At 45.9% G+C, this 26,243-nt stretch overlaps 1 protein-coding gene across 5 annotated transcripts in view; it reads left to right on the forward strand.

The window, feature by feature from the left end:
• STX18 (syntaxin 18) overlaps nt 1-26,243 on the forward strand; it is a 485,190-nt gene that overhangs the window by 199,263 nt on the left and 259,684 nt on the right. For all 5 annotated transcript variants that reach the window (XM_085600230.1, XM_085600232.1, XM_085600233.1 and 2 more), the window contains exons 8-9: nt 5,399-5,457; nt 14,980-15,049. In XM_085600230.1, the coding sequence (XP_085456356.1) occupies nt 5,399-5,457; nt 14,980-15,049 (129 nt within the window). The remainder of the gene's footprint in view (nt 1-5,398; nt 5,458-14,979; nt 15,050-26,243) is intronic.

Genomic DNA, 26,243 nt, shown 5'->3' on the forward strand with positions numbered 1-26,243 from the left:
TAATAAATGTATATATATTCCATATGTTTGAATTCGTCTTTTCCTTGTAGCAGGAGGTGTGGACTCTTCTTGGCCAAGTATTCTGTTGTAGAAGGATGGGTGAATTCCCTTCTAGTAGGTAATTGTGTTATAGGAAGTTGTTCTACTCCTGGCAAGTGATGTGCAAAGTATATCTCGCTCTAGAGAATTGTTGTGTGTGTTACCTTGGTCTAGAGGAGACTCGTGATATTGTTTTCTTGCCTTGCCTTTGGGGGAGTGTTGAAAGTTTGCCCACCTTAGGAAGTGCAGTGTATATGTTATATTCCATAAGTTTGGAACTGTTATTCTCTCCCTGGGAAAGTGACGGTACATACCTTGGTCCAGGGGAGATCTGAGACCTTTAATTACAATGGACAAATGGAGCATGTTAAAACTGGAAACCCTAAGACTGGACAAGGTGAAAGGTGGCCTTGGACTCCCTGACCTGCTATTGTATTACCTGGCAGGATTACTGCAGTACAGTCGTGTGATGAGGGACAGAAAGCGGAAAAACGATTGCCGACCGGAATTGTGGGGGTAAACGGAGCTTCGTCAGAGGCTGATGCAGGGTTCATGGGTTCCGAATGACTGTTCCTTTGTAGAAAGACCAGTACGGAGGCCTGGGAAAGGGAATTTAAATCACTACTGCTTAGACCCCCGTATACTAAAATGCAACCTCTTTGGTGGCTGCAACACTTTAGGGAGATACAGAACACTATGAATTAGACCGTGGTTGGAGGTGACTGCCAGACTATGGACAACTTATACAAAGACAGGGTATTTCATCCTGGGGAAATTCTTGCAGTTCATCAAATTATCTAGCATGGTCCGGGAGATCTGGGCAGATTTCCTGCAGGAACAGGCACTTAAATTGATACTTGACTAGAGATTCAGCAGAGGACTGATCTCACACACACATTTACACACCATTGAAAGAGGACAGAACTGCTGCGCTTGGGTCCCACGCTAACTGGGATAGGGTGCTACCGATGACAGATGGGAAATGGATGCAAACTTGTGCAGGAGGTGGCCAGCAATGCCTGGTTTAAGCTTGTGCAGTTTTATTACCTGCACCAAGTGTATTTCACGCCACAACGGCTGCACAGAATCTTTCTTGAAAAAAAATTAGAACTGTCTCTCTGCAATTATGGCCCAGCGACATTCCTCCATATGATGCGGGACTGTAGAGCCCTACATGATTTCTGTAAGATGGTGCTTGACACACTCATTGAAGTAATGGGAGTACGACTAGAGTGGACTATTAAACACTCTCTGCTAGTTTTAGTACCATTGTCAAAGCAAGGTTTGAAAATGTGCACTAGATTTGCATTGCTGGGGTGCTCCTTGCAAAATGGCAAATTGCTATCCATCGGCTCGCACTGGCAAAGGAACATGGGGAAAATAACGGAGGGAGGCAGTAGTTGACGAGGAGGAACAAAATACTTCTTTGTCTCCCGACCTCCACACCCCATGCTCACCTCGGTAGCCTAGAGAGGCAGAATTGGGCATGGACTGACACCCATCCATGAACGTGGTGATGAAGTTATATCAAATAGAAAAGTACATTTCTCCTCCTTTTCACTGAGCTAGGCATGATAGAAACCCTAGAACTCTGCACCGTGCTCTTGATACCACTACGTCGATATGAAACTGATGATGAAGAGCTGAGCCATTTTTAGGTCGAAGCCTGCCAGACAGCACAGTTTGCAGACATTCAGAAAGCTGACCTAGGAATGCATTCTGCCCGTTGCTTACCATTAACTTTGTGGTTTGTAACTCAGGTTTTCTGGCTTTCTATTTGCAGGTTTTAATTGCTTTAGGCTGTCCAGCTTGAGTTCATCCCTCCTGTTGCCCAAACCTTGTTTACTGTATCTTTCCACAAATTTGCTTTCTGTAAACAGGCCTTTAAATTGGGTTCTTACCTAGTCAAGTTTGCTGTGCATTCAAAGATAGAGGTCAAATGTCAAGCTCTCTCTCCTAAGAGAGCTTAGTGTTTGCCTTTCTTTCTCTGACTTCAAAGTGAAAGCATTTGTGACAATCCTGCTGAGTATCCATATAAGAGGAGACAGTGTAGTTTTCTTTCTCTGTAGTACACAAAGAAACTAACTGCTGATGGTTTAGAATATAAAAATACAAAAACAGTTGATGGACAGAATGCAGAACAATGCCATACATTCACCCCAGTACAGAAATCTGGGCCTAAATCCATCTTTTTTTGCTCACCATGCCTTTCCAGTTTGAACCCAGCCATATGCAAATCAGTCTTGACCCTGTGCCTCATGGAAACAGTCCGGCCCGAACTGCCAAGCCAGGTCCTCCCTGGACTGTAAACAAGCATCCTAGGACCGGTTTCGGGATTTCACCCCTCTTCAGACAGGATAGCTTGATTCCAGTGGCATGGAGAGCACGGGACCCACGTCTGGGCATACCCTTCCCACTCGGTGTGACAAATGCAAAAGCAAAAGTTGATGGACAGAATGCAGAACAATGTCATGGTTTAGAATATATCAGAATTAGTACAAATGAAGTAATTTTTTTGGTAATTCTGAAGTGTGCTGGAAACATTTGAATACGATCAAAACACATCAATATGCTGAGTGATGACATTTGCACACATTATCGTTTGTGTGCAGTAAAACTGTATTTAGGTGCAAATGTAATGTTTTTTTCAATTAAAAATGTGTTGTCTGTAATGGCAGTGCTCTACCACACCATGCATACTCTACACTATGCCTCTCCACTCTATGCCCTCCTACTCTATGCCACGCCACTCCACTCTACAATATGCCACTCTACTCTTCACTCTAAGACATTCTATGCCACTCGACTCCACGACACTCCAATTAACACCACTCACTCCACAACACACCACTCCACTCTAAGCTCCTGCACACCACTTACTCCACTCCACCCCACTCTACACCACTGCACTCCAATCTATCCCACTCCATTCCAATGTACCCTAATCTACCCCACCCCACTTCACTCCAATCTACCCCAGTGTACACTAGTCTACACCACTCCACTCTACCCTACTCCTTCCCAATTTACCCACCGCACTCCACCCAACCTAATCCACCCTACCCCACTTAAATCTACCCCACTTCAATCTACCCGAGTCCATTCCAGTATTTTCCAGTCTACCCCATTCCACTCCAATGTATCACACTCCACCCCAATCTACTCAACTCCAGCATACCTCATGCCACTCAATCTAACCCAGTCAACCCCACCCCACTCCAATCTACCCCACTGTACTGCACTCCACTCAAATCTACCCCACTCTTCTCCAATTTACTCCAGTCTACCCCACTTCACTCCAATCTACTCCACTTCAATGTACTCAAATCCAACCCACTCAACCCGACTCCAATCCAATATACCCTACTCCATTCTGCACAACTCCACTCCAATCTACCCCAGTCCAGTGTACCCTACTTCATTCCAATTTAGCCCACTCCAAACTCCACTGCAGTCTAACCAACATATCTCAACTCTAATCGACCCCCCTCCACCACAATCTACCCCACTCCAATCTACCCACTGCACTCCAATCTATTACTCTCCAAGCCACCAATCTACCCAAATTCCACTCGACCCGAATCTACCACACTCTACGTCACTCCAGTCTACCACACTCCACTCAAATCCGCCCCACTTCACTCCAATCTTACCCACTCCACCCCACCTCAATCTACCCTACTCCAATATATCCCTCCCCAATCTACCTTGATCTACCCCACTCCATCCACCACAATCTACCCCACCCCCACACTGCCCCACTCCACTCCAGTCTACTGCAGTCCACCCCAATCTTCCCCACTCCAAACTACTTAACTCCAATCATCCCACTGTCTACCCCACTCCAATCTACCCCGCTCCATTCCAATCAACTCAAATCTAATTCACCCAATCTATTCCAGTCTGCTACACTCCACTCTAGTCCACACCACTCTGTCCTAATCTAGCTCACTGTACTCCAATCTCGATTCTCCTCCAATCTAGCCAACTCCAGTTCACCCAGTCTACTCACTACACTCTACCCAATCTACCTCACTCCACTTCACTCAAATCTACCACAAGCCACCCAAGTCTACCCCACGATGGTCCAATCTAACCCACTCCACCCCAATTCAACCCACTCCGTCCCACTCCAATCTCCCCCTGCCCCACTCCAAACTACCCCACTCCAATCTACCCCACTCCAATCTACCCCACCCCACCCCAATCTAACTCTACTCCAATCTACCCCACTTCACTTCAGTCTACCCCACTTCACTCTACCCCACTCCAGTCTACCCCTCTCCACTCTCATCTACCCCATCCCCTCTTCTCCAATCTACCCCACTCCAGTCTGCTCCAATATATCCTACTCCACTCTACCCTGATGACACCACTCCAGTCTACCTCACTCCACCCCAATCTACCCCACTCCATGCCAGTCTACTCCACTTCACCCCAGTCAGCTCCAACTAAATATACCCCACTTCAGTCCACCCCATTCTACTCCACTCCAATCTACTTCACTCCACCCAAATCTACCCACTCAAATCAACCCAATCTACCCATTCCACTCTACTCCAATCTACCACACTCCATTCCACTCGAATCTACCCCACTTCACTTCAATCTACCAAATGCTACCCAAATCTACTCTCCTCCAGTCCATCTAACCCACTTCACCCCAATCTAACCCACTTCACCCCAATCTAACCCAATCCACCCCACTCCACCCCACTCCACTCTTACCCACTCCACTCCAAACTGCCCCACTCCAATCTACTCCACTCCAGTGTACTCCATCCTAACCCAATCTGCCCCACTTCAATCTATCCCACACCACTCTATCCAATTCCACTCCAATCTACTCCTCTCCACTCCTATGTTCTCCACTCCTACTACCCTACTCCAATCTACTCCACTCAAATCTACCCCAATCCACTGCACACTTCCCCACTCCACTCCAATCACCCTCAATATATCCCACTCCACCCGATCGACCCCATTGCAATCTATACCACTTCACCCGACTCTACCCCACTCCACCCCAGTCTGCTCATCTTCACCATGTCTGCCCCAAATTCAATGTACCCTACTCCAGTCTACTCCACTCCACCCCACTGTACCCCAACCTACCCCACCCCACTCTGCTAACTTTTAATCACGCTGAACAGCAGCCACACTTGTGTAAATCATGGCTAAAGCACATTGCCAAAGCCAATAGCTCTTGTATAGGCGAGACCTATTGGCATTACCAAGGCTTGCTGTTACTTATTGCTTTAAACAGATAATGTTAACTAGAGGTTCAAAAGAAAACTTCCTAGACACTTCGAACCATATTTTCATTTTGTCTTTTTTTTTATTCTTTCCTCTTTTCCAGTTTGAACAAGAAAACCAGCGACTTGTCGGGGAAATGACCAGCCTTTTTGATGAAGTGAGGTATAAAGATACCGCTGGGCTATTTTGTCCTTTGGCTTCTGTATTCAATTAATTAATTTTTTGACCATGTGTTCACTCAAGACAAAATCACATTTAACAAAAAATACATCATTCTGAAGTATAGTGTGTAAGGCATGTAAAATGAAGTTTCATGCAATAATTTCTTCCCACTTCTGGAAATTAAAATCTAGAGAGCCCTTTGTGAGTGATCCAGTTAACTTTTATTTGGAACCCAACCATTAAAACCATCCTTCAGTCCATCTTTACACTCCTAGAACATTCTTCAGGATTCTGAAAGAGATAAAGAGATAGAAACAGGACAGTTTTAGGAAGCAGGATAGCTTAAGGAAACAATTAAAAGCATGGCTGTTCGTTAAATAGACTTGAGATTAGCTGAACTGAAAGTACTACAGATTGTTGCCCTGATTAGGCTTTTAGCCTTGGGAAGCCCTTGGGTAGCCATGCAGTTTGTAAATTCCCCAGAATAGAATAGACAGTGAAACAAAGCTACCAGTAAGGAAGATGGAGCATCGTTTTCACTGACTCATGGAAATTAATTCAATGGAGCTGCTGGGGTGCAGCATTTACATCAGCACAAGTTAAAGTGGAAATTCTACTTTTCTTTGATAGTGGCTTCCCATTGCTGTTCTCCAGGAACGGCTCATTGCTTGAAATTCAATATCTTGAAAAAATGTCCTAGTACAATATTGTTTTTATTTTTTGCTGCATTTCCATTTTATTGCAAACATGTCAACTGTCTGCCATCAGAATGCTAGACTCACATCACCATCTATTCGCTAGTTGATAATCTGAAGTGTGTGCTTAATGTTTAAAATACCAAGAGCATACACAACTCACTCGGGGTGGATCATTGCAGATCAATATGTTGGACAAAATGGTGTAAGGAGATTTATTGCTGATGAAACAATAACTGAGTTAGGGAATGCATCGAAAGCTCAGTTAAGCAGTAAAATACGCTTTTTAAAGTCTCGCCTACTACAGGGCAATGTTTAACATTCAGTGGGCTTACAACCCGCCCACAGCCACCTTTGGTTGTTTTTATTGTCTCTCTCATTTGCTATCTTTCCATTGCTTACCTCCCGTAAGCTTCCCTTCTTTTCTTGTGTTAGCCTCTCCCTGGAACATGGACCAGATACATTTGTTCTTCCTTATCTTTTTGGCACACACTATTTTTGGAATGACCTCTGCTTCATGCTTTCTAATATTTACATTTTCTTACATTACCAGATTAAGCGATTTTTATCAAAGTTTCTGTGGGACTATTCCTGGACGTGCAGTGTGCATTCTCCCTGAATGCTATTTGCAGACCACCAGCTGCAATCGTCTGCGTGCATGTGATTTTGAGAGTAGTTGTTGCACACTTGCCCCTTCTCCCACTTTGTGCTCTCCCCATACATCACAGACCCACCCCTTCAGCCCAGGACACTCTGCTTGCTCTCTTACACACCATGCAAAGCCATCAGTAACACAGAGCTGGACATCACAAGCTGCATATTCCACGGCCTTGTGAATCATTCTCCCTGTTGTCTTATTCATTCCTGTGACATGGCACCATGCCCTCAAGTTCCTTCCCACGTTCAGCCAATCCCAGTATGCTTTTGGGTGCTCACGAAGAAAGTGTTGGACTGAAAGAAATATTGCCCTGTCTGACTGTGAAAGTGTGTACCACATTTGTCCACCTTGCACCACACACACCCTCATTTCATTCCCTGCCTCTTCTCACGCAGCCTGGCACATCCATTCAGCCAAACTCCCAAGTTGCTTTGACTCTGCATTGTATGCACCAAAGGCTATGTGACTGTCTTGTCCACAAGCAATACAGAAAACCTTTGCCTTTCTTTCTAAGAAAACAAGCAGTTCAGAGAGCAGCTCTCATGCAGCAAGCTCCAACAAGCTCATAGCTGTTAAAGTCCAAATGTTTAAAAAAAGATATGTAGAGTGTACTGGCAGTATTGATGATGTTACATGTCCTCCTCCCTTTATTGTTGTTTGCATCCCCTCTATTGCTTGCCTCCTCTCATTGTTTCTTGCCCTCCTCCCATTGTTTGCTACCCCTCTCCGTGTGGTTGCTTGCCTCCTCTCCCACTCCCCTACCTTCATGATTGCTTCCGTCCCACCCCTTTCTCCTTTTGTTGTTTGCCATGTACTTCTAACTCCTTCCCCACCCTGTCGATGCCTGCCCTGACCCGACTTCCCACTTGCTTCCCCTTCTCCTGCTAGAAACAAAAACAGCATTGTAATGTAGCCAAAGCACTTTTTTCCTAAGCACTGGCAAATAGGTCTAGCCTGTACAAGATCTATTAGCTTTGTCAATGTTTTATTTTGCTACATGGGATAGCAGCATGACTGCTGCCAGCATGGTTGAAATTATTCTTTATTTAAATAAAAAAGCACTATTACACAGCCAGCATTGACTGCGTCATAACACTGTTTTATTTGTACTTTCAGCAATTCTGCACTGCAGCTTCACTGCTGACCAAAATACCTAAAACAAAATGGACCAAGTCAATAGATCTCCAATAAGCGAGACCTATTGCCTTTGCAATGCTTGTTTTGCATAATGCAGACAAGCATTTGCATGCAATAGGTCTTGCCTTGTTGAAAGTTTATGCTACTGCTGGGATTTTTTTAAACAAAAAAAACAATCGGTCTCGCATTAGTTTGAGTTAGAGCTATTGGCACTGTAAATGGCAAAGCCTTTTATCTATGTGTTATGGAGTGTATGTATGTGGTGTGTAGTGGAATTATGTGGGTGGTATTGGATTAGTTAGTTGTGTAATTGTGTGGCGTAGTATTGTGTGGTGTGAAAAGGATTTCTGTAGTGGAATTATGTGGCATGGTGTACCGTGGGATTGTGTGAATAGTAATTATGTGGTATTTAGTGTATTGGATTCATGTGGAGTGGGATTCTGTGTTATGGAGTGTAATTATGTGGAATTGTATTTTCTGTTGTAGAGTGGTATGTAGGGGAGTTCAGTTACGCGGTGCACAGTTGAATTTTGTGGCCTGATGTGGAATTGTGTGGTGTGGATTGTATTTGTGTGCTGTGGACTGTATATATGTGTTGTGTAATTGTGTTGTTGAGTTGTAGTGGAATGATGTTGTGGAGTGGAATAAAGTGGTTTGGTGTAGAATTATGTGGTGTGCATTGGAAATGTGTGGAGTTGAATTGTATGGCGTGGAACTGTGTGGATAGGGTTGCGTTTTTGTGATGGAAAAAGAACAAATAGCAAAACTCCAGATCTGTGTGTTTGGGTGCTAAAGAAAAGAAAGAGTTAGAGGTACAGAGAAGCGGTAGTAGTGTCTAATAGATCGCACTTCAGAAAGAGTATGCAATCCGACTGAGCAATTAAAGTGATGTTCTTGATTTACCTTATAATAGATAACAAACAAAAAATTGGTTGTGGTGCCACTCAGGGTTACGAAAGCACCCTACTACCTTGGGTGCATAAACAAACAGCCTCCGAAAACAGTTGCAGTGTATTACAATGTACAATACAGGTACCCCAGCACTCAAGAAGTGATATCTATTTCCCCTTATGTCCAACCTTTATAAGCAAGAATGCATTTCATATTTCTCAATGTATCGCTGATAAAAGGCAAAGATGGATTCGTGAAAAAAGGATGTACTTTTTAATTTAGTCAAAACGATAGATGAGGACATCATAATTTTCAAACATGAGACATAAAGATGATTGAAAATTATGATGTCCTAATCAATCGTTTTGCCTATATTGAAAAGTACTTCCTTTTTTACGAATCCATCTTTGCCTGTTATCAGTGATTCATTGAGAAATTTGAAATGCATTCTTGCTTATAAAGGTTGGACATAAGGGGAAATAGATATCACTTATTGAGTGCCGGGGTACCTGTATTGTACAAAGAGTTAGAGGTATTGGTGTTGTAAATGTAAATATTTTACTTGTGTTATGGACTGGAGTGGATGTATGTGGTGTGTAGTGGAATTATGTGGGTTGGATTTGATTTGTTAGTTTTGGCATTGTGTGGCGTGGATTTATGTAGTGGAAATATGTGGCATGGTGTGCAGTTGTATTATGTGAATAGTAATTTGGTGTTTTTGACTACTGGGATTGTGTGGAATGACATTTTGTGTTGTGGATTGTTATGTAGTGGAGTTTGTGGTGTGCTGTTTAATTGTGTGGTATGATGTTGAATTCTGTGTTCTAAATTTAATATATGTGGTGTGTAGTGAAATAATGAGTGTTAGACCTGGCACCTTGGCGTGAGTCTCCCTTCCACTTTTTGTCACTGTGCCTCATGTGTTTTGCTGGTGTTAGCTGCTCAGAGCACTGTGCCACTGCCAACCAGTGCCACAGTGTAAGTGCTCCCTATTTAAAATGTATATGTTGGTTGGATTCCATGTTTGGCTTATTTGGTTTACTGTCAGACCTCAGTAAAGTGCACCAGGAGTGCCCAGGGCTTGTAAATACAAATGCTGCTGGTGGGCTTGCAGCACTGGTTGCGCCACCCACAGAAGCGGCCTAGTAAAATGTGTCTAAGGTCTGCCATTGCAGAACCTGTGTGCAGTCTGGTACTGTCATGCTGACTGGGCAAGTGCACCCACTTCCCAGTCCCTAAACCTTCCTTTAACTTCATATTAGTCACCCCTATGGTAGGCCCAAGGGCAGGGTGCATTGTAAGCATAAGGTAGGACAAGCCCTGATGTGTGTGGCATGTCCTAATAGTGAATTACAGCCATTTTCGTTTTTCACTATTGCAAGGCTACCTGTCCCCATAGGCCAGAATGGGCTGTTAGAATTGTTACATCCTATGATCCTAACAGACCCAGAGAGGATAGTAGAAAATCGAGTTTAGTATGCCTGAACTCAGAATAATAAAATACATATTTTAGTAAAGTTTATTTTAATATTCTGTGTTTGCAAATACCACTTTTAGAAAGTTGACATTTGCTTGCCTAACCATTTCAGCTCGCCTCTGCTATGATGTGTATCTGCCTGTCTGGTTTGTGTGAGTGACAGGGCTGGGGAAACCCAGAGGGGCAGGGCTAGGTAGCCTGGTGGTGAATAGAGAGATTGACATCCAGATGGGTGGGAGGAGTGCACCTGGACGCTGAATAGGGCTGTGCTCTGCCACCACAATGCTGGCTCCACCTCCTGTGGAGCGGCTGATGTCTCTGCCCTGCACCCTGAATAGAAAGTCAGTCATGTCAACAACGTGCTCAGGAACTGGTTTGGACTGGGCAAAGGCCCCTCTACCCCAGAGGAACAAAGGAATTAGGGGTATAAGTATTGGGACCCTGCTCCCAAGAAACTAGATCCTGCTTGACAAGAAGAACCTCTGCCTGAGGAGAAGGAACTGGGAAAGCTGTAAGGAGTCCTGTCCCTGACCTGGGGGATTGGCCTGCAGTGGTTGCCTTGCTGCTGAAGGAGAGGAGAACGACTGCAAAATACTTTATTTCAACTTGTGCTTAAAAAGATCTGCAAGGGATTGGAATAGAGCTTGCCTTCTGCTGAAGTCTCAGGAACAACAGACTTTACCCCCCAGCTCCCCAGAGTTCTTTGGAAGTGCCTGCTGCTGTTGTTGGGCCTTCTGAGGGACTGCGTGACGCAAGGAGCTGGAAGCGCGACTCAAGGAGAAGCGTGCCGCCGTCGGAGCTGTTGTCGTCGCATCTCGTAAAGTGTGTCGCCGCTGCAGCATCACATCGAGCAGAAGCGTCTCGCATCATCCAAGAAGTGTCTCGCAACGCCGAAGAAGCGTGTCACCATCGCAGCCATCGTAGCTGACGCATCGCACCGCATCAAGAGAAGAGTCTCGCATCGAGGAAGAAGCGTGTCGCCATCGTAGCTGTCGCATTGCACCGCATCAAGAAAAGCACCTCGCATCCACGGTGAAGCGTGCCGCCGGCGGAGCTGCTGACGTCGCATCGCGTAAAGGGGTGTCGCCGCTGCAACATCGCATCGAACGGAAGCGTCTTGCAAACGTCTAAGAAGAGTGCCGCTGCCAAGGCCGCTGTCGTCGCATCGCGTTAAGGGTGACGCCACTGTAGCTGACGCATCGAGTCGAGTCTTCTCGCAACATCGGAGAAGCGTAACACATCTGGAAGATCTTTACGTCTTTATTTCTTTGCACCAAAAACTTCATCGCATCAACAACGTTGCAACACTTTCGTTGCCCTGCGTGTCGCATCTAAAAGGTACATTGACTTAAAGTGTCGCATTTAAGAACTTAAGAGAACTAAGCAAACTTCTACCATCTAAAGTAACAGTATTGTGTATTTTTGTCGTTTAATGGTCTTGTGGTAACTCTATATAAAGAATCCTTATTTTAAAATAAAATAACAATGAGGTTTGGTGTTGAATTATGTAGTGTGAAATCGATTTTATGTGGAGTTGAATAGTGTGGCATGAAACAGCGTGGTGTTGAGGGAAAAGTTGTTGTATGGAATTATGTGGCATGGTGTAGAGTGTATTTATGTGGATTGTTGTGTCATAGAGTGGATTTATGTGGAGTGTATTTTTGTGGTATTGAGTAGCATGCAATTAGGTGGAGTTGAATTATGTGGTGTTGAGTGGTATTAAGTGGATTGTAGTTCTGTTTTGTGGTGTGGAATTGTGTGGTTCTGAATTGTGTGTTGTAGAATTGTGTGGCATTGTTTTGATTTATGTGGTGCTGAAGGCTTGTTGTCTAGCTACAGCAGTGCTGCTGAGTATATATTAAAAAAAAACCTTCCCTTTAAAAATGGTGTAAACATCTCGCAAAGCTTCAGAAAAACAATGCTAACATTCGTACAATTTCTTGAAAGAAAGCGGTCTGATTTATAGTTCCTGAGTGAGCAGAGTTTTTTTTTTTTTTTATTCCAGTAAACGAGTCGTCCTTTTGTAGAAACCTGTGGGTTATGGTTGTTTGCTTATAACAAATTGCCCAGATGTATTGATTACATCTAATATGCCCTGTTTACAGGTCTGTCTTGAGTTTCCTTGGATTTTAAATTATATTGTAGACACTTTAGAAAACAAAGAGATTAAAAAAGGAACATATTTACCAAGCAGCACACTAGCCCATATTAAAGAAAAAAGCCTTGGAAGATATCACAAATATTTTTATGATAGGCTAGTAGTGTTGGGATGATTACAACAAAAATTCCACGCTGTTTCACCTTATAGTAACAGAAAAGTTGCAAATGTTTCTTGAAAACAGACATAGCCTTTGGTTGCTGATCCTTATCTTATCAGGGCTGTCTTTGGAGCACCCATAAAAAACCTTGCGAGTAGCGTAAACACATCCCGTAACCTAATCTTAGTAGGTACTAGAGACCAATGGCAAAGATACAGAGTGAGATTAGTGGAAGGGTTGTATGGAGGAAGTAGATCTGAGGCCTGCTAGGAAAAGTCATCTGAACTGAGTGATGAAGCCAGCCCTCTTTTTTCCTCCAAATTCATAGAAACAGGGCAAATAATCCTGATAAATTCAATTAAGGCAACTTTCAGGCCAGAATGAAGGTCTAACCAAATATGTTTTTTAGTAAAACTTGACCAGTTGGAAGTGTGGGCTCAGCACTGGATTTTAAGCACAACGTAAGCAAAGGTTGCTTCACATGCAACTGTAAACAGTTAATGCAAAATTATGCAAAGACTTTGTGGCTCTGAGTCCATGCCCATGGATACCCTTAAAAGCAGTAATTTACTGCATGACCCAATGTGCTATAGATTCCTTCTAAATCTGCTTTCTTGGCTAAGAAACTCAGTATGTGATAGTGGTACATCTACTCATAAGGTGAATGGTCCACTCAGCTTCAGATACAGGATATAGAAACAACAATGTGGAAAGATCAAATTGATATAAAAATCTGAAATTACCTCAGGGATGGCTGAAGGAATGCAGAGACGACTTTATCACTTCGCAGAAATATGCAAGGTTCTAAAGGAATATAGACCTTTGGGTTTTTCAGTGAGACGAGCTCTGAAAAAGCATGTAATATGCTCAAACTTTTGGAGCAAGTCTATTTCATCCGAGCACAGGCACTCTAGTGAAAGAAGTGCATTAAAAAGTGAATCTTCTTCCAAAAGTATGTGCTGCTTAGTAGCCAGTTTTAGAAATATTTCCTAAAGAGATCTCTCTTTCTCCAGTCCAGTCTGGTTGTGGTGTCTGTAATGGAATGGTGTTTAGATAAATGGTTTGTCCTGCAATGGTTTGTCAGGTGGCACATTCTGATGCATTTAAGGATGCCGTTTTTCACATGATGATGCAAGCAAAGCAGAATATTGCATTGCTTGAGCCTCATCGTTCTTGTTGAACAGCATGGATCTGGGTCTCCGAAGCTGATGAAACCAGAAAGATCAGTGATGGCAGCTAAGTTTACTGGGATGCTAAGACATCTCTGAATTTCTTTTAGGGCTACACTTCAGCTTTCCGATAGATGAGCCAGCTGTATGTTTATTTTCACCACTTCAACAAAGGCCTTCCTACATCTAAGCAGGTTATTTATTACCTGTTCGATTGCTGTTTGCAACACTTTCCATCTTGCTCTGTCATAACAAGATAGAGCAAAGTCAAAGGCCACCCCTTCGAGTAATGGTTGCAACCATGGTGCTGTAACCTGGGGTTCTCATTCTGTGCATTTGCAAAACCACAGAGTGGAAATTGTGTGACATACAAAATATCATGCTTGGATGTTCAGGCAAGCTAATAGTCCAGTGTGTGACAGGTCATGCTAAGGAACCTCTTACAATATGGCGAGCCTCATTTTGCCGTCCACAATTGTTTAAGTACCTATTACTAGTCCTAATTCAAGTATATGAGTGTAGGAGAGGAAAAGGGCTCTTATGTGAAATAACAGTTGTCCACAATTGGTATCTTTAATAAATTCACAGGCAGTTGTCCCTACTCCCCCCCCCCCCCCCCACCCCCTCCCTATTACGGGTTCGAAGTTGTTGCCTCATGCTTGTAAAAGAGGAGGGGGCTATGCTACAATCAATGCTTTATTAAGTGTGTGCATTATTTTACTACTGTTTTAACATTTATATCTGGGCTTGCCAGCCTGTGGACATAGATACATTCACATGCTTGAATTATTCTAACACCGAGGAACTGTCGTTAAAACTACCTATTTGTTATTTGCTGTGGTCTCCTCTCTTACTATCATATATAAAAATGTAAAAAAACTGCAATGTGTTTATTGTTCCTGAATAAAAAGGATTTGTGTTGCCAAGATAGTGCTTGAAGTGCACCAATTCAATTAGTGATTCACAGTTGCTTTATCACTATCCCCATTTGGCCATCAAATATATGTTATTGCATTAAGCCTCAATATAAGGTTAACTGAGATTTCATTGTTCTCAGAGTTAGCATCATATGTTTTTTAGACCAAGCATGCATGATCAGAGAAGCCAGTAGGATGACGCATACTTGTGTGTGTATGTAATCTATTTTGTGAGCTCGTCACGTTAACCACGCTTTGAATTTGGAAATGTAAGAACAGTCTTAAATATTATTTTGTTTCTTAATCTTTATTTTATGCAGGCAAATTGAAGGAAAAGTGGTAGAAATTTCCAGACTTCAAGAGATCTTCACAGACAAAGTCTTGCAGCAGGTAAGGTTGCATTTTTAAGTTTTAAATATCTAAATGAACAGCTACTTCCAGATCCCAATTTCTTATTCAGACCAGCTGTAAATAAGTGCTTCTTGCAACGAGCAATTTAGAAATACTTTTGAAGCGGTTGTCAGCATTTTCAGAAGTTAGTGTTATCCAGCGATCAGGGATCAATAATTTCTACACAAACAAAGGCTCATTTACTTCACCTAACTAATCACTTCATGCTGGGTTCAGTGTGATGCAAGGTTTATAACCGACTTACCAAATACACATTAGAACCTGCATTTCTCTTTACAATATATATATGTGGCAGTAGACCATTGGGAGTTGATTAGTTGATGACAATAATATGCACTTATGAATATTACTAAATAATAAGACTGTGTGTAATTTATAATGTTTATCGAACATAATGGGAAACAAATACTCATCAAGTACCATCATACAATGCAAATCATCAGATTATCACGAAGAAAAAGTATTATCAATGTACAGAATCAAACTCATGTCAAATAAACAACGCATTGAAGGAGTGGCTAGGAAAAGTTTCAGAGACAAAATACATTTGCAAATGATTATGCAAATTCAGGCTATTATCTATACTAACAGAAGTAAGAATCATGAAAATCTATCCTCTGACCAAAGGGTAGCAAGTCCCCTCAAGAAGAGTTGAGTGGCAAAGATTAGGTCAGGAATCAGGAAACAGGTAGGCCTCTATCTGGAAACAGCAAACCGACGACAGCGATGATCTCCAGCTACCTCCCACCGACACCTCTTCAAACCCCACCCACCGGGCACCTCAATTATACGCTAAAACCCAAATGTCCAACCCACATTTGTGTCAATATGAGAAATTAACTCCATCTCTCATTGGCTAAGCATGGGGTTGTACTGTCACACCACTCTCGACGTGACTATTTTATTCAATGTTCTTTTGTCTTAAACTTCCAGCTTTCCAACAGATTCTTCCCAGGAAATAACTTCGAACCACAATCATAGTACAAATTTCCTGCAGCATATTTCATGTTGCAAGTCTTTGCGCTTCCATTTTTTGCCTCTTCCATCCTGAGAAGGAAGTTGCTCGCTTCCACTGGTTATCTCATCTTTTCCAGTAGCTTTGCAGTCACACAAGTAGGCAACAGTCATAGCATTCTCTCTTCTCTCTTGAAACCCTCTTTTAGTCATTTTATTTTTCCACCAATTATTAACCCTGGACTGGCATGCAGAAGAATACCCATGCTTACTTTTCTACAGAAAACAAACACAAACATTATTTTCATGAAATGTAATTTGATTGCACACCATCCCAGCATTGCACTAACCCATGCACAACCCATGTTATTATTTCCTAGCAAACGTTATTCGCGTGCACAAAAGCAGCATTAGTCATTTAATCAAAGCACTTTCGGCCTAGTTTTCATGCATTAGTACATCCATGTGCAAAAGCATTTCTCCTTATTTTAGCTTTCTTTTAATAGAATATTCGAGGCATATGAGCTGCAGATTACACACTGTGCATATATCGCCATCTGGTGTTGGGCCCGGATGTTTGCAGTTGTTTTTCCTCTTGGAAAGTCTTTGGAAGTCACGAGGATTGTGACTCCTCCCTTGGATCGTATTGCGCATGGGCTTCGGCTCCATCCTCAGATTGTTTTTTCCGCCATCGGGCTCGATGTGATCTTCGCGCTCCGGTTCCGAACAGTTGCCAGTTCTTCTATCGGCGCGCAATCCTTCCCCCTTTTCGCGTTATTGTTTTCGATCGCGATCTCCACACTCGATGCGACTCATCGTTCCAAGTCTTTGATTCCGGTCGTCGACTAGGGCTTTCGGGCCTACCCAAGCTTCGGTCTTGGCTGATGGAAAGGACTCCATTCAAAAAGTGTCCTTGATGTGGGTCCAAATTTCCCCACACCGAGCCCCATGAGGTATGCAACCTATGCCTCTCCCCTGAACACGAGGCTCGAGACTTCCGGCGTGCAAATTCTTCTGGTCCAAGAAAACCATTCGAGACCGAAGAGCGAGAAGAACCATAGCACACTCGTCGACGGCGATCCTAGACGACATCTTCGGTGAAGGCGTTGACGCTCCAGAAAGACAGCACACCGAAGACGGCCTAGTCAGCGCCTCCGAGGCCAACGACTCCGATGTCGAGGACATCACTCCGGCACAGAAGGTCGTGAGTACCAACATCCACCCACACCCTCCACGGCATCCAAAAAGGCTTCGGTCACGCCTTCGCCCTCGGGCCTAGGCAAGACCAAGGACATCGCTTCCCACACCTCGCCTTCGGGCCCGGTGCAGAAGCCTATAAAAGCCTTCCGGCGGCTCAGGCTCGAGCCAGCTTACCGTCTGTGCCGAGAAACACTCCTCCGCACCGGCACCGAAAAAGAAAATGGCCTCCTCCTCAGCACTGAGGTCGGCGCCGAAAACAAGCACAAGCTCCTCGGTACCGACACTGTCCCCGGAGCCGAGCAAAAAACACAGAACCATTGACACCCACACCTCGAAGCCGAAAGTCATCTCGGAGCCGGGTAAACAACCAGCCATTCCGAACCCGCACAGTTCAAAACAACACACTGAGGCAGACTCCAAGACTAAAAGACCTACGGCCCCGAAGCTTTCGGCGCCGACGGATCAGCCACTCACTGAAGAACTGTTTAGGCCTGATCCATTACAAAAAACACTGGTCAAGGACCCTAAGACTGGACATTTGATGCTCAGCATCAAAAAGAGACTGCTGGACAAGCCTGCCCCAGCTCCACCTCCATAGAGGAAAGACTTTGCTACCTCCCCTCTGAGGATACCTTCACCCCCTCCTCCACCTCCTCCTCCAGCTCCTCCACCTCCTCCTTCTCCTCCACCACCTCATCCTCCCACACCCTCTCCGGATCCTGATGATGATGAGGAGGATGTCTATGATGACACGGGGGACGAGCCCCATGACCAACCCACAGGGGACCCCACTCCTACAGGCTCCCCAGACCCATGGGACGATTATAACATTCCAGACATCCCTAATGTCCCGCAGGATGATCTCTACTCTTTGAGACCATCTCCTCTAGAAGACTCAATGGGGTTTAACCACCTACCCCAGAGGGCTGCACACTATCACAGAGTGGATCTCCATACTGACCCCGTGGAGGAGGACTTCCTCCTAGATACCTCCGACACAGCACACAGGGCCACTTCCATCCTGCCCATTCTCAAAGGTGTTATCAAGCATGCGCCCGAGGTCTTTAAGGATCCAGTCAAAGCCAGGGTCATCAACCCTTGCAGTGAGAAAAAATATAAGGCCGCCCCTACAGACCCCACCTACATCAGAGATTCCCTAGTAGTGTCTACTGCAAGAAAGCGTGCAAACTCCCAAGCATCAGGCGAGGCATCACCATCTGATAAGGAGTCCAAACTCTTGGACGCAAGCGCACTGCATCCCAGGCTGCCAACATATGGCGCATCGCAAACACACAAGCGCTTTTGGCATGATACGACAGGGCACATTATGATGAACTAGAAGCCATCATGCAACACCTCCCTGATAAATATAAAAATAGAGCCAATGAGTTAATCCAGGAGGGTAAAACTATCACCAACACCTCCATTCGCTGTGCCCTATATGTAGCTGACACCGCCTCTAGGGCAATTAACACCAGTTTCGTCCTCCGTCGGCATGCCTGGCTGCGAATTTCAGGTTTCAAACCAGAGGTGCAAGCTTCCATCCTGAACCACCCTTTTGACCAGGATCATCTGTTCGGCCCAAAAGTTGATGAGGCCCAAGAAAAAATGAAGAAAGACACAGATACAGCGAAGTCTATGGGAGCCTTACAATCGCACCCTCCCAGGCGCTTCTTTCGCTGCTCTTCCTTTCGAAGCACCTCCAGAGGCTACTCCTCTGACACCGCTTCTACTTCCTATAAAGCCCCTACCCAATCCACCTTTACAAGGGGTTACCAAAGAGGCAGCTACTGGGGCAACAATAATAAAGGCAGAGGCAAGACTAACACCTCCCGCTCTGCCTCCACCCCTACCCAATGACTTCCCTCCACTCCCCCCAGACCATGCCACTCCGGTTGGGGGCAGACTTCACAATTTCCTTCCTGTCTGAACTACCATCACCTCAGACAAATGGGTAACGCAAATAATTTGATCAGGCTACTGCCTCGAACTAATATCTACCCCCCCAAACATTCCACCCAAACAACGCCCAATGTCACAGGAACATTTGTCACTTCTAAAGCAGGAGGTAATCTCCCTCCTGCAGAAGAGTACGATAGAACTAGAGTTTTAGACGAAGGAAGAAGGAAAATACGCGAGTTTCATCGAAGGAGAACCTTTAGAAGACTACAGAGGGAAAGGTATTACAGCCGGGACGACGACGAAGGAGGGGATCCTCGAATTCTTCGATGCACAGAGGAAAATGCGCACTCAGAGGCTCTGAGCGCAATGGACAAGACACCATTTAAGTTCTGCCCTAACTGCCACCACAAGTTCGCGTAGAAGGACCAACACCCGGTCTGCAACGTTTGCCTGCCGTTCGACCACGAGAGCAAGGACTGCAACGCCTGTTCCGCCTTCGCGCCGAAGACTCTCAGGGTGAGAGAACGTCAGAGGAGAGCCAACTTCAGCATGGAAGGCAAGAGTAAGGCCCCTTCGCTGTACGATCTGGGCCTATCAACCGACGATGAATACAACATCGCCGAGGGACCTGATGTCTTCACGGTCGCAGAGACCGATAAGAAAACGCCTGACGAGGTAAGAGACACGTCGAGTACAAAACCACCGAAAGGGCCCCGAAAATCGGATGGTGACTCTCGAAAAAATTATTCAAAGTCCTCAAAGGAAACACCGGCGCCGAAGATTTCGACGTCCGCCAGTGGTTCAAAGGACAAAAGGCCGAGCGGATCCTTCGAGAAGGACTCCCAAGTGCCGAAGACCGCCGAAAGGCAGAGTTCGTCGAAACAGACCCACGAGGTGGGACGTTCGGCGACGAAAGACAAGACCGCGTCGACGCAAGCTCCTCCGAAGAGACCTGCGGTCGACGCCGAGCACATCTCAAGCATGGAGAAGAAAAAGAGAAGGCTCGAGGCGGAGATGGAGAGCATCCTTCAGAGGAAGAAGGAGTTCGACGAACGAATGAAACAATTCAAAATCCCAACGGTCCCGTCGACGGATGTCGTGGAGATCGAGGAAGAAGGGGATTTCGACGCCGAAGAGCAGTCGAGAAGTCCTGAAGAGGAGGAGGAAGGCACCTACTATGAGGGAGAAGGTGATGATGAGGATCAGCAGTCGTTCTACGGCTCGGCGCCGTCGAAGAGTCAGGAGCTGGAATGGCAGGACATCGACACAGAAAACCCCGAAGAGCCCGTGGACTCGTATCCTTCGAGGCCTTCGCCGCCTGACGACATCGGGGCGTACAACATGGTCGTCAAGAGTGCTGCAGCAGCCTTTGGTGTGAAATTGGACGAGGAGAAGCCGAAAGCAGACTTTCTACTCGAAACTCTGCTCCCCATCCAGACGAGGAGCCAGTTCCTCGCCATGCTCCAAAGCGTGATGAACCAAGGGAAGGAGGCGTTTAAGGACCCGGGAACATGCCGATCCATCACACCCAGAACGGAAAAGAAGTACAAGCACTCCTCGCAGGATCCTCCTTACATCAAGGGATCGGTCTCGGCAGATTCCATCATTGCTTCCACGGCCAGGAAAAGAGCCAATGTGCCGGCGACCTCGGGGCCACCTCCTGATAAGGAGAGCAGAAGGATGGACCTCACTGGAAGGAAGGTAGAAAGAAACGCCGCAATGCACTGGCGCATGGCAAACTCAAACGCGCTAATGAACAGGCACCAGTACCAGCACTGGGATGAGATGGGGGAACTAGTCAAGCATCTCCCAGAAGAGTACCGTCAAAGAGCTTCCCATCTAGTGGAGGAAGGGAAGAATATCGCCAACTCATGCATCAAGACTGCATTGGACGGGGCGGAAACTTCGAGCAGACTGATGGCCATAGGGATCACGGAAAGGAGGCAGGCTTTGCTCAGAATTTCTGGATTCAAGCAGGAAGTCCAGAATAACATACTGAACACCCCTTTCAACGGTGAAACGCTGTTCGGGGAAACTGTGGACGAGAAGCTCACCCAGCTGAAAAAGGAAAATGAGACAGCAAGATCCATGGGAGCCCTGCAATTCAGAGGAATGCGAAGAGGCACCCCAAATCGGAGACCCTATGGAAGGGGAGGAAGCCAGCAGGGTACGTCGCACCAGACATTCCAGCACGGGCAGCAGGGTGACAGTCACAGCCAGCAGGGACAGCAGAAGCAGAACTGGCAGTACCAGCCTCGAGGCCAGTCCTTTCGAGGGAGAGGAAACGGACGTGGCCAAAGGAGGAGAGGGGGAGACCAACCCTCATCTAAGTGACTACACACACAAAAGGACGCTCACCCACAGCATAACCGAAGGGTGAAGCGCAATGTAAGAACACCAAGACAAATGGGTTCTCAACGTCATACAGCACGGATACTGCATAGAGTTAGAGAAATGGACTCCAAACAAGAAACCAAAGAGAAGACAGCGCTCGGGTCAGGAGCTCGCTCAACTCAGGGAGGAGACACTTCAACTACTGAAAATGAAGGCCATAGAACTAGTGCCACGCAGAGAAAGGAACAAGGGAGTGTACTCAAACTACTTCCTTGTACCAAAGATGGACGAATCCCTAAGACCCATCCTGGACCTAAGGTTCCTAAACAAATTCATAAAGATGCAAAAATTCAAAATGACATCACTACAAGAAGTGCTACCCCAAATACGAGGCGGAGACTTCATGTCCACCGTGGACCTCAAGGACGCCTACCTGCACATCCCAATGAACAGGCGACACAAAAACCTGCTAAGGTTCAGCATCAACCAGTATCATTATCAGTTTACAACCCTGGTTTTCGGCCTAAAGTCAGCCCCAAGGGTCTTCACAAAATGCCTTGCAGCAGTAGCAGCGTACCTACGAAGGGAAGGGATTCATGTGTACCCTTACCTAGTCAAAGCAAGCACTCGCGGAAAGTGCGAGGAGCACGCAGAACGGGTGACAAGAACACAAACAAACCTGGGGTTCTCGATACATTGGGGGAAGTCATCGATAGAACCAGAGCAGGTGAAGATCTTCCTGGGGGCGAAGATCAACACCATAGACGGAACGGTGATGCCCAGCGACAGAAGAACAATAGCCCTGCTGAACGAGACGCGTCTCTACCAGAAGGGGCGAGTTCTGACAGTGAGAACAGTGAGCAAGATCATGGGGATGATGGCGTCATGCATCCACCTAGTCCCCAATGTACGGCTTCACATGAGACCATTCCAAGAATGGCTGCAACAGCAATGGTCACAAGCAAACGGAAGTTGGGAGGATCTAGTGGTTGTTACGCACGCGGTGCAAGAGGAGATAACATGGTGGAGCAGGGAGAACTTAACTACAGGAAAGACCTTGAAACCACCAAACCCAATTGTGACCATTACCACGGACGCATCACAAATAGGATGGGGAGCACACATGAACAAACTCAGGGTGAGGGGTCTGTGGACTCCGGTAGATGCGGTCAGACACATCAATTACCTGGAATTGAAGACTGTCCTGCTAGCCCTGAAGGCCTTCCAGAAACAGCTATACAACCAGAAAGTGTTGATACAGACGGACAATACCACTACCATGTTCTATATCAACAAGCAGGGAGGGACACAATCGTTCCCCCTTTCCAGTCTGGCACAGAAGATTTGGAGATGGGCCATCCCACTCAAGATAGACCTGCTGGCCATACACCTACCAGGGAAGGACAATGTGGAGGCAGACTGGCTCAGCAGACAGACATCGGCATCCCACGAGTGGGAGCTCAATGGACAGGAAACACAGAGGCTATTCCAAAGGTGGGGAACACCGACAATAGACCTGTTTGCAACACGCCTGAATGCAAAATGCCAAAACTTCGCATCCAGACAATCAGAACAGCAATCGCAAGGGAATGCCCTATGGATAAGTTGGTCAAAGACATTTGCCTACGCTTTTCCACCGATACCGCTGTTACACAGGGTGCTCGACAAGTGCAGGACCAGCAACATGATACTGATCCTAGTGGCACCACAGTGGGCAAGGCAAACTTGGTTCTCTCAAATAGTGGAAATGGCACAAGGCACTCCTCACAAATTCACAAGAAGAAAGGACCTGCTCTCCATGCAGAACGGAGAGGTCCTGCACCCAGAACCAGAGAGCCTCAGCCTGGCGGCATGGCTCCTGAAGACTTGGAGTTTGCGCAACTGAACCTACCTCAAAGCACTATGCAAGTGCTGCGGGAGGCAAGGAGACCTACAACACGAAAATGCTATGGGGAGAAATGGAAAAGGTTCACAATATGGTGCAGCAGAAATAAACTACTGAATAAAATGACAACAGAGTCAACGGTGCTTAGATATCTCACACACCTACTAAAAAGTAATCTATGCTCATCCTCCCTAAGGGTACACCTGGCGGCAATCGTAGCTTACACACGAGGGGAGGGAGGAGGAAGTCTCTTTACGTCACAGGTAGTAAAGAGATTCCTGGAAGGCGCGAAAAGAATTGCGTCTCCAAAGAGGATGCCGCCGCCGGCATGGAACCTCAACGTGGTCCTAACCGAGCTTATGAAGGAGCCGTTTGAACCCATCCACAAGGCCACGCTGCAAATGCTGACAATGAAAACAGCCTTCCTGGTAGCGATAACCTCGCTGCGCAGAGTGAGCGAGCTGCAAGCACTGACACTGCAAGAGCCCTACATCCAGATACACAAGGACAGGGTGGTTCTAAGAACGGACCCACACTTCATGCCTAAGGTGGTGTCGGCATTCCATATGAACCAGACAATTCAGATACCGAGTTTCTTTCAAAACCCCACGACAAGCGCAGAAAGGGCACTGCACACTCTGGACGCTAGAAGGGCAGTGATGCACTACATTGAGAGGACCAAAGAGCACAGGAAGACCAAGCAGCTCTTTGTCTCCTTTGCAACTAGTTTTCTGGGTAGACCCGTGACAAAAGCCACCATTGCACGATGGATTGCGCTGACAATACAATTCTGCCACAAACAAGCAGGGCAGGAGCTATCGGAGGGGCCACGAGCCCACTCCACAAGGAAGAAGGGAGCAACTATTGCCTTTCTGGCAAATACGCCCATTCAGGACATATGCCTGGCCGCAACATGGGCTTCAGTGCACACGTTCACTAAGCACTATTGCGTGGACGTTCAGATGAAAACGGAAGCACAAGTAGGACAGAAGGTGCTTCAACACATATTCAACAGCCAACACTCATCTACCACCCAGCCGCCGCAAAGATAACAAACCGCTACAAAGTCTATGCACAGCATAGTGAATCCAGAAAGATTCACGTTGCAAAACGAATAGTTTCTTACCTGTCGGTGTAGTTTTGCAGCTTGAAGATCTTTCTGGATTCACTAGCGAACCCACCCACCTCCGCCCGGAAGATGAGGATGGAGGAAGACGTGGAAGGACATGGAAGAACAGAATAATTGGAATACTAAAAGAAATTGGAAAAGGAAAATTAAGAGAACACCTAGGGTTAAAAAAAAAAAAAAGAGAAGGGGAAAAAAGAACCCGAAGTTGGCGCCCCAAAGGTGGGACTTCCGCAGGAAGCACGACGACGTCACGAGAGGTGAACCAAATGGTGGGACGTCGACGCCCACCTGGGCTACAAAAAAACCAACAAAAAAAAACAAAAGAAAGACTACGAATCCGGACCCAACCACCAGATCGCGGAATAATGCACAGCATAGTGAATCCAGAAACATCTTCTATCTGCAAAACTACACCGACAGGTAAGAAACTATTCGTTACTCAACATCAACCATCTGGAGTTGCTAGCCATATTCTTAGCCCTAAAGGCCTTTCAAACACATGTCTCAGGCAAGGCCGTCCTAGTCCGCACGGACAACATGACAGCCATGTACTATATACAAAAACAAGGCGGCACACACTCTCCGCAGCTCTCTCAGCTAGCACAGAGCATATGGAGATGGGCCATACCCCAAAACATATTTCTCCTAGCCCAACATGTCCCAGGAGTCCAAAACACTAGGGCCGATCTGCTGAGCAGACAAACACAACAGATCCACGAGTGGAAACTCCATCCACAAGTTCTTCACCCCTACTTTCAAATGTGGGGGCAACCACAGATAGACCTCTTCGCCACCCAAGAAAACGCCAAATGCCCAAACTTCGCAGCCAGGTATCCACACCCATTGTCCAAAGGCAATGGGGTATGGATGAACTGGTCAGGCAGATTTGCGTACGCCTTTCCGCCTCTCCCACTCATTCCACTAGTGGTGCACAAACTACAACAACACTCCCTCACTCTCATGCTAGTAGCTCCAACGTGGGCCAGACAACCGTGGTACACCACACTGCTGGAACTATCTGTAGTACCGCAGCCAAAAATTACACCTCTCTCCACGCCTCTTAACCCAGAACCATAGAGAGATCAGACACCCGGACCCAGCTCAGCTCAACCTTGCGATCTGGCTCCTGAAATCTTAGAATTCGGTTACCTAAATCTTCCCCCTGATTGTATGAATGTCATTAAAGAAGCTCGACGACCTACCACTAGAGCTTGCTACGCAGCCAAGTGGAAACGTTTTGTGATCTATTGTCACAACAATAACTTCAATCCCCTAGATGTGTCCATTCAACACATCATAGGCTATTTACTACACCTGCAAAGATGCAATCTAGCCTACACGTCTATTAGACTGCACCTTGCAGCCATAGCAGCTTATCTACAAAACAGGCAACATCTATCTCTCTTTAGAGTACCTGCCATAAAAGCCTTCATGGAAGGCCTCAAAAGAATAATTCCCCCAAGAGTGCCACCCTCACCGGTGTGGAACCTAAACATCGTTCTCACCAGACTAATGGAGCCTCCCTTTGAACCTCTACACAAATGTGAAATTCAATTCCTAACATGGAAAACTGCTTTTCTTGTAGCCATCACTTCTCTCAGAAGGGTCAGCGAGATACAAGCACTCACCATTTAAGAACCTTTTCTGCAAATGCACCATAACAAAGTGGTTCTCCGTACTAATCCGAAATTCCTCCCTAAGGTCATTTCTCCTTTTCACCTAAACCAATCTGTGGAACTACCCGTATTCTTCTCGCAACCACAAACCGT

The sequence above is a fragment of the Triturus cristatus genome, chromosome 4_2 (genome assembly GCF_964204655.1).
Source record: "Triturus cristatus chromosome 4_2, aTriCri1.1, whole genome shotgun sequence".
Classification (NCBI taxonomy): Eukaryota; Metazoa; Chordata; class Amphibia; order Caudata; family Salamandridae; genus Triturus; species Triturus cristatus.